The 21,882-nt window shown below is 42.3% G+C and overlaps 1 protein-coding gene across 1 annotated transcript; it reads right to left on the minus strand.

Moving 5' to 3' along the window:
* Positions 1 to 1,963: 1,963 nt before the first annotated feature.
* ddx4 (DEAD (Asp-Glu-Ala-Asp) box polypeptide 4) lies at positions 1,964 to 21,691 on the minus strand (the record flags this gene model as incomplete). The annotated part of the gene is made up of 16 exons (XM_084324912.1): positions 1,964 to 2,032; positions 2,118 to 2,225; positions 2,589 to 2,859; positions 2,955 to 3,054; positions 5,566 to 5,711; positions 5,855 to 6,021; positions 6,140 to 6,269; positions 7,136 to 7,290; positions 7,393 to 7,545; positions 7,656 to 7,798; positions 7,917 to 7,961; positions 8,057 to 8,095; positions 8,182 to 8,223; positions 20,481 to 20,614; positions 21,201 to 21,330; positions 21,673 to 21,691. 16 exons carry the CDS (start codon positions 21,689 to 21,691, stop codon positions 1,964 to 1,966), a joined length of 1,851 nt encoding a protein of 616 aa, XP_084181038.1.
* Between the last annotated feature and the right edge of the window lie 191 nt (positions 21,692 to 21,882).

Consider the following 21,882-nt stretch of genomic DNA (forward strand, 5'->3'; position numbering starts at 1 on the left):
TGTGGTTGGAAACCTAAAGCAGTAGACTGTAATGTTCTCAAAGCCTGCATGGTGTAAGATGTTCTCCCTTTGATACATGTTCTGAACCAGTATAATACAAGTCAGACCAATGTACTAGTTTCTCTTATCTGTATATCCTGATGAATTGAAAATGGGGGAACGAAGGCAAAAGTATTTTTCTGGTCTGCATCCTCTTAGCAGTTGTTTATTTAGCCGTACTGTGTTGTACCCATTCTGCAATCTGTTAATCAATCAAGAAAGACAAACTAACCTTCCGAGACAATATATTAAGATACCATGGTCAATCGTGTCAAACACTGCCCTTAGGTCTATAATTGACTTTATTGGCAGCATTTAGTCCGAGGTCATGTAGAGGACCTCGGAAGGGTGTGGGCAGTGTCGAGTAGCTGGTCAATGGCGGAGAATAATATTCTAGACTAGTTTCCAGCAGCTCTACAGATTATTTTAGTCGTATCAATGTTGAGCGGGTTAATTTACATGTTGTGAGCTCAATAGCGCTGGGGTCGTTCTTATTAATCTGAATATTAATCAAATGATACCAACCGAGATGAAACTGTTCAGCTTTGGTAACCTTCAAAAGAAAATGCCCAATTCATGTACAGTGGATAGGTAAAACACAGGAAAACAAGGTTGTTCCGACTAGTTTACAATAACGAGTAATAAACCCATTAATTTTGATATTCCTTATTAAACCGCCATGTACAAAACAGGTTGTCATGTTGAAACTCTATTCATTCAGTATTGTCGATGCATTTAGCCCTACAGCTCATTGGCCATGGTTGTCATTTAGCGATAAATGGATCACTTGGTCACAAATGTCTGCAATCAAATACCATCAATAAACTCAAATGAATTCCCCTTGAATTAGTTTGCTTACTAAATATTGGTGGTTACAGCAAGGACATTTAAATAAGTAGGAAATAAAGAAACTTGGTTATATATTTTTTTAAATATATACACGTTCCCAAGCACCCAAAATGTATAACTGCATCAACCACAAGCAAAGCTTATGTAAACTATTTACCTTTACAGATGACCGAGATCACTAACGCGATGTACTGGACTGGAACAGAGTACATCTTTCCATCTGATGTGCTATTAAAAAGCTCTATGGGATCTTCACATACGGAACCGCACACAGCTAAAAAGGTGCATAATTTCAGGAGTGATGGGACAAAGCAAGAATCCAACGACGTTGTTTATTCCCAATGCTAACAATATACAGGCTTGCTCTCCCTCTTCACAACACAGTGTGAAATACAGGAAATGGGGCAAACTATGAAGGGAGTTCTTTCTTTTTGGGGGGGGGGGGGGGGTTACATCATTGCTCAACTGAACAGGAAGTTAAGTAAACTGTGAATCTTGAGGTGGGCAGATAAAAATACCTCAAGCAACAGCCATCTTACATTTTGAAAAACCTATGATGCACTTACTCATAGTAAATAGAAATATTTATAGTGGCGATATGCATTTTCTCCACATTGTGTACATTGAAATGTGACCAGGAACACAAGTCACCTGAAAATAACAAGTAGAATCACTGTAAAGTCCAACTGCTGGAAAATATGATGAACGTCTATAAATGTTGCACAGGTAACAGGCGTGGCACTGAAGACATGCATTTAAGTAAGTAGTCGGTAGTTCGTTTCAACACAGCAATCAGTCACAGCAAAATAAAATCTTGTGAAGAAAAATCAAAACAATCATAAGACAATCATTTGAGAAGCTTCAAGTTCACAGATCAAAAGTTTGGGTCTTTCCAACAACAGTAATGTCTTTTTACTGCAGTTTCAAACCTTATATCCACTGAAGTACAAATGATCATTTTCTCTTCAAACAATACAGATACTGCACATGTAAGTTAAACTAAAAGCATACAATGAAAATGTACAATAACTAGTTGAAAAAATAAAATAAATAAATGAAAATAAATAAGCTGTGTCTATTCCCAGTCATCGTCGTCGCCACCTCCACTCTGGGCAGCTGGCTGAGCGTTTCCTGGATTGTCACCCTGAGGAGAAGAACTCATGTCAGAATTGCAGGGGTTCAACTTTTCTTTCTGTTGAAAAAGCTCACTTGAGATCAAGATAAACTACCTTCCTGGAATCGGTGGCGGCAAAGACATTTCCTCGTGGGTTAAAGCCAGTAGTGCCGTGGGCGCTGAACGCAGACCCCTCAAGCCATGAGGGTACTTCCTGCTGTGCCTGTCAATCAAATTAAGATATATTGATCAGTGGTTGTCAAGCTTTCTTGGGTAAGGGAGCGCTGTTGCATTGAAATGTATGCAATTTAACATTTCTTTTATGTTGTTGTTATTGTTATTTATTATTATTGTCCCGTCTTTATTTAGTTTAGTTGGCCATGGGATCATGTATCTGCTGTACACCTGTATATATATAATAATATAAAAAAAGAAAAGAAAAAAAAAATCTTTTATGGAAGGCTATACCGACTCGCTTAAAATTCCACAGCACACTTGACCTGTTGGGGCACACCAGTTGAGAAGCACTGATATAAACCATCTGGCTCACTAAATACACCAATGCTTGATGAGTGAGGTGACCTACCCCGCTGAGAATTTTGACTAGGGACCTTGCCAGTTGGTTATCTTTTTCTGGGTCGTAGAATGACACAGCCCTTCCGGTGTTCCCGCAGCGGCCCGTTCTCCCAATGCGGTGCACATACTCCTCAATATTGCTTGGTAGGTCAAAGTTGACCACGTGCTGGACATCTTTTATATCTAGCCCTCGGGCAGCGACCGAGGTGGCCACCAGGACGGGACATTTGCCAGAGCGGAAGTCTCCCAGAGCCTGTTCACGCTCTTGCTGTTCACGGTCACTGGCAGGACACACAACAAGATGATCCTCAGCAAAGATGTTATCTGCATAACATAACGTCAAGAATGCCATGGATCAAAGCGCCTCTACACTTACCCATGAATGCTTGTGGTAGCAATGTTCTCCTGGCACAAGAATGTTGCGATAAAATCAGCTTGTCTCTTGGTCTCCACAAAGACCATTGTGCGCTCCTTTGCTGCAATTAAAATCATAAACATATTACTGGAGTCTGGACAGGGATTAAAGCAAAAAAATATCTCCTGACTGACTTTTTTTCAGGCCAAGTCATATTCTTATTTTAACCTCCACTGTATTCATTTTTAATAGCGTTGGCGTTTTAAGGGAGCCTACTTGTTTCGGTTTCGTCGATAATCCAATGTACAGTTACCCCCCCCCCCCCCCCCCCCAATGTACAGTTTCTTCGTCAAATGTATATACTCTTTTTTAGACTCTTATTGTATCACAAACAATACTGTATTTGTAAATCTGGTATGTCATAAATGTATAGATGTAGCAGTATTATCTATCTGTATGTCATGTATGTCATATATGTTATGGTGAATTGAAAATGGGGGACCCTGATGTAAACAAGAGGAAAGTCTCTCTTGTCTGCATCCCCTTAACAATTGTGTGTATTGAGCTGTACTGTATTGTACCCATTCTGCAATCTGTTAATAACAATCAATCAATCAATATTTAACAGATTGCAGAATGGGTACAATACAGTACGGCTCAATACACACAATTGTTAAGGGGATGCAGACTAGAAAGAAGTTTGTCTTGTTTACATCAGGGTCCCCCATTTTCAATTCATAGTGACATACATGACATACTACAGGTATATAGTAATGTTAGATTTGTGACATACGATATGCAAATATACAGTACCGTTACCCATAGATCCTAACAGATTATATACATTATGATGGGGAGGAGAAAGTACATTAGGGTGGGTGGGAGAAAAAAGATACATACGGTGGGGAGAGAATATACAGTGGGGAGGAGACCGTCTACAGATACACCCGTGTGATGTTGCCACGGAGTTAAGCTACTAAATGATACTCGTCACAACCACAGCAGAGGACATTTGTACTGTGAAGTAACACGACAATGACAAATGTGTTGTTTCCATTTCTTTTTTACATAGTTACGGAACAAGTTAACAACTCACCACCGTCTACAGCCCCCGCATCATACTGTAGCCTAGCCAGTCTCTTGAAACACTGCTATCTTCAAACTGCCATTCCTCTCGAAACTTTTTGTTGGGTGGTGCTCATCCTTTTCGTCTGAGAACACTGTGTGCGTTCTCTTTTTAGTGGCCGGCTTACTCCTTCCATTAACGTTATTATGCTGACGTTAGCTGACCGGTAGCTAGCTAACGTTAGCCACAGCTTCAAAAATGAATTTCAATTATGTTATGAGCTATCGGCTAGCCAGCTAGATAACGTTAGACAACGCTTCGTGTAGTAAACTAAAGTGAATAGTTTACTGGGCCATTGTTTAATGCTTCAGTGATGTTAAAAAAAAAGAGGACCTGCACGCTTGCTATCTTCGGTGCAAATTATACGGGTCTGTGACAAGACGGGTCTGTGAGGGGGAGGGGCGTCTATACTTTCCATAGCCGCATTTCTGGCAAGACGCTCTCCGATTGGCCGACGCCTGTTTCTACACTGGTTAAGCTTAGGCACTCTTTCGAAGTTGGTTAAGGTTAGTTTGTCTTAGAGCGTGACGGCAAGTTCTTTCGACGGTTAAGCTTAGGCACTCTTTCGAAGTTGGTTAAGGTTAGAGTTGGTCTTAGAGCATGGCGATAGAACGCCAGGTAGTTTGCAGGCTGTTCGACGCGGAAATGGGCACACAGCTCGTCACGCGATTGGGCAACAGTGGCCAATCAGAGAGCGTCTGACAGAAATGCGGCTACGGAAAGTATAGACGCGGGGGAGGGCACTGCGAGCAGCGTGTGTACGTCAAGCTCACGTTTGATTGGTTAGAATGGTCAAAATGCCCTACGCATCTACAAATCATATTATACCAGGTAGCCAATTCCATCAGACTCTAAATCAAATTGACGGGGGGGGGGGGGGGGGTAAAGAAAAAAGACTGAAACGGAACGCTTTAATGCATGAGTCTGGACTCAATTTGTATCCAAGTTCCCCCCCCCCCTTTTTATTGAAATATATTTTGTTTTTAAGTATTGTAAAGGATCACAAGTGTGTTTTTGATTTGTTGTAAACAAAGACAGAAAATAAACTTCATTCATTCAATTAATAAACTGTATGCCTCACTGTCACTGTGTGGAAGAGACTGGGATAATTCTTTTGTACAAGGCAACATCAGGCTTGACTTAAAACATTACTTTCCTAACACTTTCCTAACTTAGTGAAACTAAATGTAACAAATTAACACAGATATAAATGTACTGAAGTTATTTCTTATTTTATTTATTATAAAAAGATTTTTATTTATTTTTTAAATCCGTTTTTTAACAGATACCCGATCCAGCTATTTTACTGATACCGGAGCATCCCTAAACCTCAATTAACATTGGAAATATGTAACACAAGGGAACAAGTATTTTTTCAAATATTCCCTTCAGATTTAGAGTCAACACATTCTACAGAGTGAGAGTGAGAAGAAAAGTCAGCTCTGTGGTAATGAGTGAGAAGAAAAATCAGCCATGTGGTAATGAGAATAAGAGGAGACTCATTACCAGTGGCCTTGAGGATCTCCAGAAGCTGCTCTCTCTTAGAGAACTTTGTGACCTCAACAAGCGTCTGCTTCACATCACTGCAGGCTCCGCCCACTTCACCCACAGCCAGGAACAGATAGTCAGTTCTCAGGAAGTCAGCTGCCAATCTAAAACCACATCAAACAGTTAGTAGTACTTTGACATCACAAGCAAAAGATTTTAAACCAGCTTGTCAGCTGGCTCTGATTGTGCAAAGTGTCATCTGCTCTTAGAGCCCTCCAGTCCAGGTACAATACACAAAGCTGCAAACCTCTGGATGTCTTCGGGGAAGGTGGCACTGAACAAGAGTGTCTGCCGCTCTTCTTTGGAGGGAATGCCAGGGGAGCCCACCAACTTGCGCATGTCAGGCTCAAAGCCCATGTCCAACATGCGGTCAGCCTCATCCAGCACCAGGTAGCGGAGCTTACTCAATCCAATCTATAGGCAACATGGTACGCAACTACTTGTTAGCTTTGAACCAAGTTAAAAGGCTGTAGACATTCACAGGTTTACACTGGATTACGACGGTAGCTGCTGTTGCCTATGGCGCCATTACCTTTCCTCTTCCAATAATGTCCAAGAGTCTTCCTGGGGTCCCGCACAATACGTTGCATCCCTTCATGAGTTCTCGGATTTGGTGTCCAGTGGCGATTCCACCATAAACCACTACTGGACGCACACAAGTCCTAAAAAAGGTCAGAGGGAAGTAAATTAATTATGAATTTATTCTCACCTTCTTTTATTTGGGTAGAGTACATTAAAATGTCAAACTACAGAATCAAATCAATAGTTTGATTTGAAAAAACATTACCCATTTTGACACAACATACCAGGGTGGATTTTATTTTCTCTACAATAGACCTAGTTTCCAGCGTCTACAAGACTCCCAAAGAAAAATTACCCTGTTTTAGACTTCGCCAAAACTGGGGTGGGGTTCTACAGTAATGTCACTAATGCGCATGATCACAATACAGTAACAACTGTGGATGCATTTCTCTGGTATACTCTGATTGTATAATATTTTTTAAAAGCCAAAATGGCTGTGGTCTCGACTCCCGGAGAGTCAGCATTGCCTTGGCTCGGGCTGATCGCTATACTAACTCGTTTGGCTGAGTTAGGGGGAGGGGAGCCGTGGGTGGGTCCTGGGCGTTGTGGACAGAGACCCCTACAGTTCGGTCGGGGCGCCTGCTCAGCAAGGGCAAGGGTAGGATCTGGAGAGCGGTAGTGCGACCTTCCACACGTTACTCTCCCGGTGAGAATCTGCGCGGCCAGGCTGGCTGCCGGCTGGCTGCACATGCGTCAGAGGAAAGCATGCGACAGTCTCCGGCCTCTCGGACCAACAGTAGGGGAAAGTGCGCAACAACCAGGAAGGGGGTTGGGAATTGGCATAACGACTAACAGTGGGATGGGAGAAAAAAAAATCGGAAAAAGAAGGAGGGGGGAAAGATAAAAAAAAAAAAAAAAGCCAAAATGGGACCTTTTTTGCACACTGATCTCAATTTCAGCTGCATTTTTGCCTCAAGCCTGTTTATTTAGCTACTCTGACACATACCCAAAGGCAAACTTCCTGGCCTCCATGTAGATCTGGTTGATGAGCTCTCTCGTTGGTGCCACTATGATTGCTTCAGGCTCCTGCAACTCGCTGAAACGACTGCCCGCCACACCATCTGCCATCAGCTGCTGCAGGATTGGCAACAGGAACGCAGCCTGAAAGTGGACAATCACATTAATCACAAAATTGACTCGTCAATTGACAAAAAAGAAAACCCACATCATGCCCCTTTACTTATTTTCCCAGGGTTATCTTACCGTTTTGCCAGATCCAGTTTGGGCACAGGCCATGAGGTCCCTGCCAGCTGAGATAAAAGGGATGCCGTGCTTCTGCACCGGGGTTGGCTTTACATAACCAGACTTACTGATATTCCTATTCAGAGATTCGCACAATCCTGCCTCCTCAAAAGTCTGATGGGAAGAATACATAGGCAGTTTACTTGGCTGAAGTTTTACCAGTTTCTAGTACTTTGAGCTTGTGGCGAATGTGTCGACAGTGAAAGCCAGCCATGGACACCTACCATGATGGCCTTCGGTGGGTTGCTGCCACTGACATTAACCAGGATGTTGTCATACTTTGAAAAGTTAATACCAGACTCGTAGTGGGAAAATATGGAGTCTTCGTCCTCAGGGAGAGGCGGGGGTATATATGTCACCTTTGGTCCTCGAGACACAATGAGAAAAAAGAATTTAATATACAATTACATTTTTCTTAGCAACACAAGTTTAAGAAGCTGACAAACAAATTGTTTGGCATGTAAACAACTGGTTAATTTACTTACTGGTGTCCTCGCCTTCATTTTCATTTTCATTGTCCTTGGTGGGACCTGTTGACAACAATTAAAAACAGGAATGCGGTTCACAATATAATGAACTGTCCCAAGATCAATCATGATCCAATTCATAAGAGGAATAACTGTACAACCTTTAGAGAATACTTCTTCGTCTTTGCCACGGTAACCTGAAATATCAGACAGGTCAGGATTCAGACATTCCCTGAACAATATGATCATGGATGTAGGAAGTAGTTGAGATATGATAATTTACCTCCACCGCCGCCGAAGCCTCCTCTTCCACCCTCGCCACTGCCTTTTAAAAACATTAAGGCATTACTTTTCAAGCAGTCCACTTTAAAGTTCCTTTCAATAATATATATATATTTTTTATCCACTTTTTCTATTTTTCTTACATCCCAATTTCGTATCGTCCAATTCAACCCTCCCCCGTCTCGAACATGTTTCTTGCCTCCCACAAGCCGGCTGCAATGTGGACGAAGCCATACATAGCACGAGTCCCCTCCGATACTCGAGGTAGCAGCCGTCGCATCTTTTCACCTGCGCGGCGCGATCTTTCAGCGTCAGGGGTCTGCGCTTGGAGGGGCGCCGACCCCATCGCTTCTTGATTCTACTGCGCAGGCGCACCAACAGACCTGTAGGAGTCGCTGTCCACAACGTCCGATCCCCACCCCTCAGTTTTCCCTCCCCCTAATACTGCCAATTGTATTAGTACGGACGACCAGCCAAACTGAAAACAATGTGGAGCTGGGCTCGAACCCAGCATCTCCAGCATTGGTGGCGAGTGCCTTGCCCACTGCACCACCTAGCCGCCTTCCTTTCAATAATATTTGACATTTTCAGACAGGTCAGGATTCAGACATTCCCTGAACAATATGATCATGGATGTAGGAAGTAGTTGAAATATGATCATTTACCTCCACCTCCGCCGAAGCCTCCTCTTCCACCCTCGCCACTGCCTTTTAAAAACATTAAGGCATTACTTTTCAAGCAGTCCACTTTAAACAGTTCCTTTCAATAATATTTGACATTTTAAGAGAATCAGAACTCAGAAAACTAATTGAGAAAAATGTATCAAGGATTTACATGATTAACTTTAACATAGGTAGTCAAATCTGGTTCACCCCCCTCAATGTTGACCAAAAATTGCAATTTCATAGATTATGACTGGTATTAATCTCTGTACTGTTCTTACAGTATATCCTCCTCCAACCAATCCCTTAGAATTTTAGAACAAGATTTTTAAGTATGGCATTTAAAGTGGAGATGAAGCAGTGAGCAATGTGATCCTAGTTTGTTTGTTGTGTACCTTGTGTAAGACAGGGTTCTATAATCAAATGTGAAATCTATCTTATTTGTCTGAAAAATATAATATAATATCCCTGTTTTCAACATGGGCGCCGCCATTTTGTTGCTGACGTCATGGCTGACGTCATGCCGGGGGTTGGGTGTATACACTCTGGTTAGCTGCCTATATTGAATGGGTCAGTCAGCAAATAAAATGTTGCCTACAAAACAACGGGACCGCGGTGGTTCTGTTTGTATTGCTCCTGGCTGTTCAAACTAATTTTACCATGTGAGAGAGAGGAAAGTTGGTTAATTTCCACAAACTACCAGTGAAAAAAACAGTGTTGTTGACATGTTGGCTCGGTCTGGCTGCACCCAGGCGGCGCGACCAGCCTGTTGGACAGGGAAGGAGGATCTGCAGCGAACACTTCATTGCCTCGGATTATGTTGTTGGGGTGGGATGTTTGTCCAGAAGACCACTAATCAGCTGAAGCCGGACGCGGTTCCCTCGGTCTTCGACAGACAGACCGGCGTTAGCTCTCGGGAGCGATCGCTAGCTAGTTGGCACCAGCCGGGGCCCGGCGTTAGCTCTCGCTAGCTAGCGTTAGCAACCGGAGCGTCGCGGAGCATTCAGCCTGCTGGCTACCTAGACCCACTTCAACCAGCGTCGCGGAGCATTCAGCCTGCTGGCTACCTAGACCCACTTCAACCAGCGTCGCGGAGCATTCAGCCTGCTGGCTACACAAGCTGTGTAGCCAGCAGGCTGAATGCTCCGCGACGCTCCGGTTGCTAACGCTAACTAGCGAGAGCTAACGCCGGGCCCCGGCTGGTGCCAACTAGCTAGCGATCGCTCCCGAGAGCTAACGCCGGTCTGTCTGTCGAAGACCGAGGGAACCGCGTCCGGCTTCAGCTGATTAGTGGTCTTCTGGACAAACATCCCACCCCAACAACATAATCCGAGGCAATGAAGTGTTCTCTGCAGATCCTCCTTCCCTGTCCAACAGGCTGGTCGCGCCGCCTGAGTGCAGCCAGCCCGAGCCAACATGTCAACAACAGTTTTTTTCACTGGTAGTTTGTGGAAATTAACCAACTTTCCTCTCTCTCACATGGTAAAATTAGTTTGAACAGCCAGGAGCAATACAAACAGAACCACCGCGGTCCCGTTGTTTTGTAGGCAACATTTTATTTGCTGACTGACCCATTCAATATAGGCAGCTAACCAGAGTGTATACACCCAACCCCCGGTATGACGTCAGCAACAAAATGGCCGCGCCCATAATGCTAAATGCTTCAGAAATGTACACAACAAATCGTTTTTTCTTAGAAACTGCTTATTTTTATAACGTGACTTCTTCTGTGGCTTATCTAAATACTAATGTGATGCTATGAATATGTATTTATCGCACTGCTTCATTTCCACTTTAACCCCTCAACTCATTGACTGCCCCGCTGGGAAAGGGATATGTGCTGTCAGCACATTAAACCAATGGAGTCGCTCACCTTGTTTGCTTGTTTGTACTGAATCATTTGCATTAAACAAATAGTCGATGGGTGCACCAGTTTTAGCAAGAAGCTATCATTTCCATCTATAGTCCTATGTACTGTAACGTTACATAGCTATTTAATCACAATAGTGTCAGTGATTAGCCTCGCCCTCTAGCTGTATATATTGTGATCACCAGGGATCATCGTTAGAGAGCTGGTGTGTTTTGGGAAGCAGTATTTTTCCGTGTTCCTGACATGGCTTTTGGAGTGATCTTCGCACGTGTTTTTGCGGGTCCAGTCCACGGTACGTTGACAGAATTTGCAAAACACCTTATTGCCGGTTAGCATAAAAGTCATTAGGATACTGCTCTGCTCTGAATTTAAGGCTTAGTGCTGAATTTCTTAGCACGACGTTAACACCGAAGCAGCCAGACGCTTGGCCATTGCTGCGTGTAACACGCTGTAGCGTCCCCGGTAATGTTTATTTTTTTACATTTTATTTTTTTAATAATTTTTTTAAACATACACATAAACATAAAATTAGATATACAAGCATTAATTAACAGTACACATCCAATGAAATCACCATTTAAATAAATGTATTATACGAGATATACACCCAATACCTGCTATCTAATACCCTACACACATATGCTCTCGCTCGCTCCCCCCCCGCCCGGACCCCCACTTGGATAATCCATCCATTATCATTCGCTCCTAACCAGGCACTACAATTCATATGCTAGCTTTTATTCTCTCCACCACTTCTAACCACATTGTAATTTTGGATTCACCGACACCTAAAATTCTTGCTGTATATATTTCTAGATAAATCACATCAAGATATGTAAGAATCCAAACCTTCAGACAAATTTTTTCCGGTTGAAACCATCGTGATACCATCAGCTTTTTAGCCGCTGTGATACCAGATAAAACTAATCTCTTTAGCTGTATAGGGACTGCAAACTCAAAAACATCATTCAACAGCAATACAGAGGGGTGTACAGGTATATTCAGAATTAAGAAATTTGATAATTGCTGAGACACTTCTTTCCAGAATATCTTAACTGGTGGGCAATCCCAGTACATGTGCATAAATGTACCCTCATCCCCATTTGTACATAAGGAGCATCTGGAGTCTTGTTTAAGTCCCATTCTGTTCAATCTTATAGGAGTCAGGTAAGTCCTATGAACATAGTTAAGATTAATTTGTTGATGGTCCGGGTTACGTGACGCAAGTCGAACGTTTGCCCAGGCTTCTTGCCAATCAAAATTTATTTCCAGGTCTGGTATATCCCTCCTCCAGACTGAGTCTAGGGGGAGGATTCCATACGAGGACGTTAGTAATTGATTATAAAAATCTGATACAAACCTCTCTCTTTCATAGAAGAATTTATGGTATCTGTGGTGTTCAATTGGTATCCTTAATGAGACTCCATGAGCCTTCAAACATACCAATAACTGTGCGTAAAAATAATATGTGGAACTGGTGAGATAAAATTGTTTATGCATGTCTTCATATCTACAAAAACCCTGTTTGTTGAAAACATCTCCTAATGTGTGTATGCCCTGCTTTTCCCATTTAGGGTATCTTATAGGTCGTTTTCCAATCAGGAGTGCATCGTTATTGAATAGGAGAGTATGACTATGCCATTGATGTGGGTTAGAATATTTTTTGTGTGTTTCACGCCATATCCGGATCGCATGAGTAATAATGGGGCCAAATTTCTATTCGCATTGCTTAATTGATCATTTGGTGTATACAATGTCCTGCAGTCTATGTGGTACTACTATATTTACTTCTAAATTTCTCCAGGATACTGATGCTTGGGAATCAAACCAGGTTGTAAGTGGTCTTAAAGTGTACGCCTTAAAATAGTGGTAAAAATCTGGAAATGCCATACCTCCATCGGCTTTGTTTCTCTGTGCGGTGGATCTTTTTATACGTGGAGGTTTGTTATTCCAAATACATTTGTATGCGGTAGAGTGTGATTTTTTCCAGTAACCATCTGGAGGGGGTAACGGTAGCATTGAGCTAATGAAGTTGATTCTAGGTAGGACATCCTAGTACTGTACTGTACCCATTCTGCAATCTGTTAATAAAGTTCTCATTCATTCATTCATCCATCTTAACTATTGATACCCGTGCCTGTACTGAGTTTTTAAGTTTTGACCACCTGTCAAAGTCGTATTTGATCTTATCTTGGATTTTTATGTAATTGTACTTCACCGTTTGGCTTATAGTAGGGAATACTTCAACTCCCAAACATCTGAAGTGTTTAACCATTGGTATTTCTTCTGGAAGGAGTATATTTCTTTTGCAGGGGCATTAAGTGGAAGGAAAGCCGACTTTGTCCAATTTATCCTAAATCCCGATAGATTGCCAAAGTCATCAATCAACTTGAGAAGATGAGGCATCGAGGTGTTAGGGTTTTGCATGAACAGTATTACGTCGTCCGCATATAAACTAATTTTATGTTGTGTGCCCTTGATTGCGATTGGTTCTATGGATTGGGATCGTCTTATATATTGTGCTAAAGGCTCTAATGATAAATTGAATAGTCCGGGACTAAGAGCGCAACCCTGTCTAGAAGAGCGTGATACCGGAAAGATTTCGGTAATGTTTGCTTTGCATCAAATGTTACATCTCCTCCCGAAAACAGAATTTCAGTCCAGATAAGACCAAATTCTGCAATATTCCACGTTTTACAGTCGATTCCATTTTTATTGGTCAATTCTGCAATTCCGTGAACACGAATTTCATATGGCTCTATGGTCTACCGGCAGATGAACCAGTTAAAGGGGACATGTACTGCTATTCCTAGCACTATTTGGGCAACTTTACACAATTCAAAAAGATGCATTGTTTTATATTTCTAATCAAGTAATCAACCATCATTTTTCAGCTTCAAGATTTCAGGCTGTTATGGCCTGGCTCCGCCCATAAGCACTTTGAAGTTATTGTTATAAGGATCCCAGTCCAAGCTACAACAGTCTGCATTCCCTTAACAATTGTTTGTATTGAGCCGTATTGTATTGTACCCATATGCAATATGTTAAATAAAGTTTACATCCATTCATTCTGCTAGCATTACCGATTGCATGAGCAGCTGGCTAACGTGAGCTATCAGATCCTGTTAGCTCAAAGCTCCTCTTTCAACTTAACAAGCATTAAACAAAATGGCCCATTCATCTATTCACCTTTGTTTAATACACACAGCGTTGTCTCTAATGTTATCTAACTACTGATAGCTCTCGATATCAGTTTGGTGCTGGCTAAATAGCGTGAGCTAACGTTAGCTTCTAGCCACAATGCTATACTGTTATAATGGCATACTCCATTGACGTTAGCATGCAGCTAACAATTAGAGATGTTCCGATACCATTTTTCCCTTTCCGATCCGATTCCGATACCTAAGCTTTGGGTATCGGCCGATACCGATATTTATCCGATACCAGTGCATTAAAAAAAAATTAAAAAAAAATTATATAAATTATACTTTTTTTTTTTTTTTTTCCAGGTACTGTTATACTGTTTTTTAGTAATAACTAGAACGTATGGTATTTATTCAACAACAGGTGATTGTATAGATTTGTATTAGTATCATTAATCAATGAGTATGGGCTGCAGCACTGCAGATATACCCTACTCCAATGATCCACACGGACATTAAACGGTGTTGCACTCGCTACTCAGTGGCTCTGCAGATATACCCTATTCAGTCTGTAAACTAGTTAGACTAGATAGAACGTTCATGTTGTGGTTTTTGATGCAAAATAAATATTCAACATTCTCTTTTGAAACTCCGCCTCAGACTCTTATCCTTTGGCACTTGCTGTACTTTGCTTGCAGGTCTGCAGCCATTATTGCTGGATTATGTGAATAGCACCAACTTTAGACACGGTAACGTTATCAAGCTAAGCTAACTGACCTAGCTCGCCTTCCCGCATCGACATTAAGATAACGTTAGTAATAGTCAGCTAACGCTAGTCCGTAGCTACTTAACTTAAATACAATTCACCGTGGGTGCATTATTGTTGATAGACGGTCACGCACAGTGTTAGGTCCTGGAGAAAGGACAGGCGATCATCTGATTTGATGTAACGTTAAAAGCGGATGTTGTTCCAACTAGCTATCTTTCCAGCTAATGCTATCATAACACCAGCCAAACACATCCCGATTCCCGTCCGAGCTCCCCGTCACACCGCACTGTCGGGGACAATGGAATTTAAGAAAGTGTATCTGCTGTTAAAATGACACAGCATCACACTTTAAAACATGTTCATTTTATAATCCTCACTCTCCGCAGGACTCGGCAGGAGATAAATTACATCATGGGATCGGAGGCTAGAATTTACGTGTACTCGCCGATACCGATACTAGCATTTTAGGCAGTATCGGCGGCATTTCCGATACTAGTATCGGTATCGGAACAACTCTGCTAACAATGCTACCGATCTTTTTTTAGACTAAACTATCCGCTCTTGGTGGTCACTTGTGTTGATGTTAGTTTTGTTTCATTAAACAAATGACAGGCAGAACACAGTGAATGTATCCGTTTTGTTTATTGCACTTTTATTAGGCTTTGCTGAAAAAGAATTGCTGCATTGAGTAAATAGGCAAGATGGTGGCGCCCATAGGCGCCTGCCTTGTTGACAATTCCTTTGCTGGAGCTTCCAGGAAGTGTATTGGCACATTCAAGTTCCGATTGGTTGAAATTGCCTTCATGTTCGCCACCTACTGCTTTGGCAGTGTACTACATCAGTGTGCTCAGGTGACAAAAACGAAAGTGTGACTCGAGGCTGCAACGTCACGGCGAAACGCATATGACAATGAAACGAAAATGAAACGAAAGGTGTAACCGCAGCTTTAGACTGACATTTGCATGCTTAAAATATATCTTATATTATATCTATGGGTCTAATAACGCCGTCGAGTCTGTGAGTTGCTTCTAGTCAAGATGCCAGAGACAGATTGTTTCTTCATCCGTACATTTTAGTTTTATACCGTTTTGAATGGAGTATGGTTTGGGTGATTTTCAGTAATTCCAGGAAAAAGACGAGAAAAAGGCATTTTACTGTAATCCAGTCATCACGTTGTAATTTTTCTGCTGATTATCTAATCATCCTGAAATCAACGCTAGATCATCATTATTATGTCTCCTCGTCCATACATGAAATGACCGTCGTAGCGGGGCGTGGCAGTAGAGGGCATTGTTGACCGTCTGCCAGCTCAGACAGGCTCTGAAGGGTATACCAGAGGCTGCAGCTATGAATTATGAATAGATATAGCGAATAAACTAAATAACGATCCCAAAAACGAATAAACTAGTTTCTGGCGCTGAACACATGGCGGGCAATAACGAGTAAACTCGTTCTTGGCGCAGAAACGGCTAATTTTATTTAAACAAAACATGAAACAAGTATATAGGTTACTGTAGGCTTACTGAACAGATCTTTGCCATGTAGTTTCACTTCGCCCATGCTGGAATCCGCAGACTGTTTATGTCTGGCTCCAAGGGTTTTCAAGACTACCTTGTAGCCGTATGGATTGGCAGGGATTGGTAGTTCTGAGATGTGGTGTCTGCGTACTGCTTGTACAGGATATCTAGGGCATTTGTGCCCATCAGCGCTGATGACAGAGAGGAGCGCATATCAGGCACAATCAGCGCTAGGGTGGGCGCTTCGATGTCTACTCCGAACATGCTCTTGGGAAACGTGATTGTAGTTTCGACGTAGCTGAGGTAGGGAATTTCCTGACTGTTGGCTCCTTCCACTTCAAGCAGGTCGTATAAGGAGTGGATGGGTAGATGGAAGGAATTCGGGATCGTTGTCACTTGGGAGCCTGTATCGAGTAAGCAGCTGCACTCGTTACCTTCTATGGTTACTTGTGCAGTGCATTTAGCTCCAACCAGTCGTTTTGGTAGGGCTACTTCTTTGGTATGGGAGGCCGAGCACATATTAGAGGCTCGCCACTTCCGTCTGGGACGTCTCTCTCGTGACTCAGTTCCCGCCTGTCCCTCAGCAGAAACTGTCTTTAGTTTAAATCAGGCTTGGAGGCTGTTTTCAGCGTCCCATGCATGCCGTTTCTCCTCTAGTCATTTCTTTTTCGAGACCAGAGAGGGGTTTGGTTCACTCTCGCAGTGGGGTCTTATGTGCAGGGATTAAAGCAAAAAAAAATCTCCTGACTGAACTTTTTTTCAGGCCAAGTCATATTCTTATTTTAACCTCCACTGTATTTCTTCTTAATAGCGTTGGCGTTTTAAGGGAGCCTACTTGTTTAGGTTTCGTCGATAATCCAATGTAGTTACCCCCCTCACCCCCCTCCAATGTACAGTCCCCCCCCCCCCCCCCCCCCTCCAATGTACAGTTTCTTCGTCAAATGTATATACTCTTTTTTAGACTCTTATTGTATCACAAACAATACTGTATTTGTAAATCTGGTATGTCATAAATGTATAGATGTAGCAGTATTATCTATCTGTATGTCAAGTATGTCATATATGTTATGATGAATTGAAAATGGGGGACCCTGATGTAAACAAGAGGAAAGTCAACTGCAACCCCTTAACAATTGTGTGTATTGAGATGTACTGTATTGTACCGATTCTGCAATATGTTATAACAATCAATCAATATTTAACAGATTGCAGAATGGGTACAATACAGTACGGCTCAATACACACAATTGTTAAGGGGATGCAGACTAGAAAGAAGTTTGTCTTTTACATCAGGGTCCCCCATTTTCAATTCATAGTGACATTTATGACATACACAACATTTATGGCATAGGGACATGCATGACATACTACAGGACAGGTATATAGTAATGTTACATTTGTGACATATACGATATGCAAATATACAGTACCGTTACCCATATATCCTAACAGAGATTATGTACATTAGGGTGGGTGGGAGAAAAAATACACATACGGTGGGGAGAGAATATACAGTGGGGAGGAGACCGTCTACAGATACACCTGTGATGTTGCTACGGAGTTAAGCTAATAAAGGATACTCACAACCACAGCAGAGGACTCACATATTTGTACTGTGAATTAACACGACAATGACAAATGTGTTGTTTCTGTTTTTCTTTTTGACATAGTTGCGGAACACGGAACAAGTTAACAACTCACCAACGTCTACAGCCCCCGCATCAGACTGTAGCCTAGCCAGTCTCTTGAAACACTGCTATCTTCAAACTTCCATCCTCTCGTAACTTTCTTTTGTTGGGTGGTGCCGCTCATCCTTTCGTCTGAGAACACTGCGTGTGTTTTCTTTTTAGTGGCCGGCTTACTCCTTCCATTATCGTTATTATGCTGACGTTAGCTAATAACAATATGGTTCCGCACGGACCATATTGTTTGTTACATTGCTGTCGGCAAACTCGCTCAGTGTCAACATAGTGTTGACATTGAGTTGATGTTAGCTGCTAGCTGGCTATCCAAATCCACAACAGCCAGGCAGCCAACCGTACAAAATACAGTCTCAGCCAATCACACCGATTTGTACAGTTAGTTAGCTCCACTCCATTGCGAAATAAAAGTTAGCCAGCCAGGACAGCCCGTATTAGCAAGCTACAGTTGCTAGGTAGCTAACAGTTAGCCACCCGAAGAACGGTAGCTAGCTAACGTTAGCCACAGCTTCAAAAACGAATTTCAATTATGTTATGAGCTATCAGCTAGATAACGTTGGTTAGAGAACGCCTCGTGTAGTAAACTAAAGTGAATAGTTTACTGGGCCATTGTTTAATGCTTCAGTGGTGTTAAAAGAGGACCTGCACGCTTGCTATCTTCGGTGCAAATGATACAGGTCTGTGAGGGGGAGGGCACTGTGAGCAGCGTGTGTGCGTCAAGCTCACGTTTGATTGGTTAGAATGGTCAAAATGCCCTACGCATCTACAAACATATTATACCGGGTAGCCAATTCCGTCAGACTCTAAATCAAATTGACGGAAAAAAAAATTAAAAAGACTGAAATCCGTCTGGAGACGGAACGCTTTAATGCATGTATAAATCTCTCCTCGGTCTGTTCCCTTCTTACCAGTCATCCCTCATGGTGCAGACAGTCATTTTGGCCTGCAGTCAGGGGTTCTTTTAACTCTGTACAATTTGCCTGTACAGAACTCAGAAAAACAGCATTTCCTATTCTGCCCCATCTACATGGAACTTATTTCAAAAGGAACTGAGGCAGACTGGTCGTCCAATCAACAGTCATCTCCCGCCTCGACTACTGCAACGCCTACTAGAGATGTTCCGATACCATTTTTTCCTTTCCGATCCGATTCCGATACCTAAGCTTTGGGTATCGGCCGACACCGATAATGATCCGATACCAGTGCATACATTAAAAAAAAATATATATATATATAAATTATATATATTCTTTTTATATATATATATACAGCTACTGTTTTATATATACTGTTTTTTAGTTATAACTAGAAAGTAATGGTATTTATTCAACAACAGGTGATTGTATAGATTTGTATTAGTATCATTAATCAATGAGTGGGGCTGCAGCACTGCAGATATACCCTACTCCAATGATCCACACGGACATTATTAGTTGCTGCACTTGCTACCAGAAGGCTCCGGTTCAGTTAGTAGTAGAGGCTCTGTTGTGATTTTTGCACAATAAATATTCAACATTCTCTTTTGAGACTCCGCCTCAGACTCTTATCATTTGGCACTAAAAGCTAAACATTGTCACCGATATGGCTGTCCGCAACATGTCATTAATTGTGTACACGAGGTGGTTCAGTGACGACGCTAACGTGAGCTAGGTTAGCTAGCATGAGCTACCGGCAGATGGAAAGACTAACGTTACTGGTGAAAATGTGATTTACGTTGGAATACTCCTTTGCCAACTTGCTGTACTTTGCTTGCAGGTCTGCAGCCATTATTGCTAGATTATGAATAGCCCCAACTTTAGCAAAGGTAACGTTATGGCTAAACCTTTAACGTTAACGCTAGCTTTCGGTTAGCTGTTCAATGCTAATAACACCACCCATCGAACCCATCTGAGCTCCCCGTCAACACCGCTCTGTCGGGAGGATGGCATTTAAGAAAGTATCTGCTGTTAAAATGACAAACAGCATTGACACTTTAATTCACGGTCGGTTAAACACACGTTTGTTTTATAATGCTCACTCAGACCGCAGTGTTGTTGATAAATTACGTGGCATCAGTCGGAGCGCAGCATTAGAGGGTACTCGCCGATACCAGCATTTTAGGCAGTATCGGCGGCATTTCCGATACTGGTATCGGAACAACTCTACCGCCTACCTCTGGTCAATGGTCTCCAACTACACACCCTCAAGACCCCTACGCTCTGCATCTTCTGGCTGCCTCAAACCTACTCCTATCCGAGCTCCGGGAGGGTCATCAAAGAGAAGCCGCCTATTCTCAGTCCTTGCCCCACAATGGTGGAATGAACTACCCACCCCAGTTAGAACAGCCGAAAAATATATAAATTTTTTATATAAGATATCCAACTTTAACTAACTTTAGTGTCATACACTTGTCCTAATAAACTAACCTACACTGTAGCACCCAACACTTTGATGAACATTGTTACTCAGCTGATAAGAGTTGTGCCCTTCCTGATGACTTGTCGTACAGAACTTGTAAGTCGCTTTGGATAAAAGAGTCAGCTAAATGACTAAATGTAAATAGTCAAAATGTCTACTGTGAAAAGGGCCTGTGCTTAAGAGTTTAAGGTTCTGAATGTTGGGTAATTTCTCCACTCTGAGGAGTTGTGAGGTGGACCAACCTGAGTTTCCTCTGCCACCATCTCTGCTGTGGCTGAACTCCAGCCTGATCGTCCGGCCTTCGATCTCTGTGTCGTTTAGGTTCTCCAGAGCGTCTTTGGCATCGTCCGTATTATCAAACTCCACAAAAGCAAAGCTGCACAGGGAGAGAAAAGACAGTTGAGAATGAATTATTGGAAGTGTCCTCGGAACACATCTATGGTGGCTCAGGCTCATTTCACAGGGCACATGGGAGATGCCCCCTCGAAGCAAACTGTGCTTTGAGACTACTTCCCATCCCCTAGAGGCTGGAGAGACTGTTCTAACTAACTACACAACAGGACAGAATTGCGCTCTTAACGAGTATTTTTACCAGGGTGAAGTTAGGTTGCAGTTGGATTTTGATTAAATTTTTTGTGTATTCCACATTATTTATACGAGTACATGGTACCATTAAAGGTTGTGCCAGCGATTGAGAATAGAATCAGTGGACGATAACACACTGGTACCGAAGACATAGCATTGGCTTTGTTCTACCCCCGTACATTTCACACTGAGCGACCGCATGTGTGCCAAGAAAAGGAGGGATGATGAGTCTCATAATAGGTCACAGACTCTACTTCTCACCCCCTAGACTGGCCCTAGAGGCTGATGGGAGGCCTTTCCAAACGTGCTTTGACTCACCAATTAACACAAGAGGATCATGAGGTCATTAAACACCAAAACCAATGTCCTCTACTCACCCTTTTGGTCTGCCGTCCATCTGTGGAACTCTAACGGAAACCGCTTTCTCGAACGTGGCCTGAAGAGCTTCCTCTGTGACAGTGAACGAGAGGTTGTTCACCATGAGGGTTTTGCTGGCTGGTGCCCCTGCTGCAATGAGATAAGTAGAGGAGTGAGTCAGCACAGAAAGGTAGATAAACTAACTAAGTTCTAATTTATGCCAATAACGTTTAGTTTTGTGGTAGATAATGCCGAAAAAGAAATAAAAAAGAATCATCCACAAGTCGTTTGTTTGTCGTTTACTCATTGAAAGAACAGTGTCCTTCATCATAATGATTACAACAAAATGGCCGCTCGCATTTATTTCCCATCGAAATTCGCTAGCTTATGAATACAATTCCTGAACTGATATTTCATTAATAACACTTTAACCTATTGGTAAACAAAGTATTGTTGAAAACATACACAGACTGCTGTTTTGAAAGTGTCTACCTTGGCGGAAGCCTCCCATGCCTCCACGACCTCGTCCTCCAAACCCTGTGAAATAAAAACAAGTAAACATGCATTCATCACAAAAGACATGCATCACACTATATAGTAGGGCTGACCAACAGACTAATCTAGTCATCTAATGGATTAGTTGATTGACTTAAAATCTAGTTTACCAGCGATGTGCTCAAAATAAAACTGTCATACCATTTT

The sequence above is a fragment of the Notolepis coatsorum genome, assembly GCF_963971535.1.
Source record: "Notolepis coatsorum genome assembly, chromosome: 11".
Taxonomy (NCBI): Eukaryota; Metazoa; Chordata; class Actinopteri; order Aulopiformes; family Paralepididae; genus Notolepis; species Notolepis coatsorum.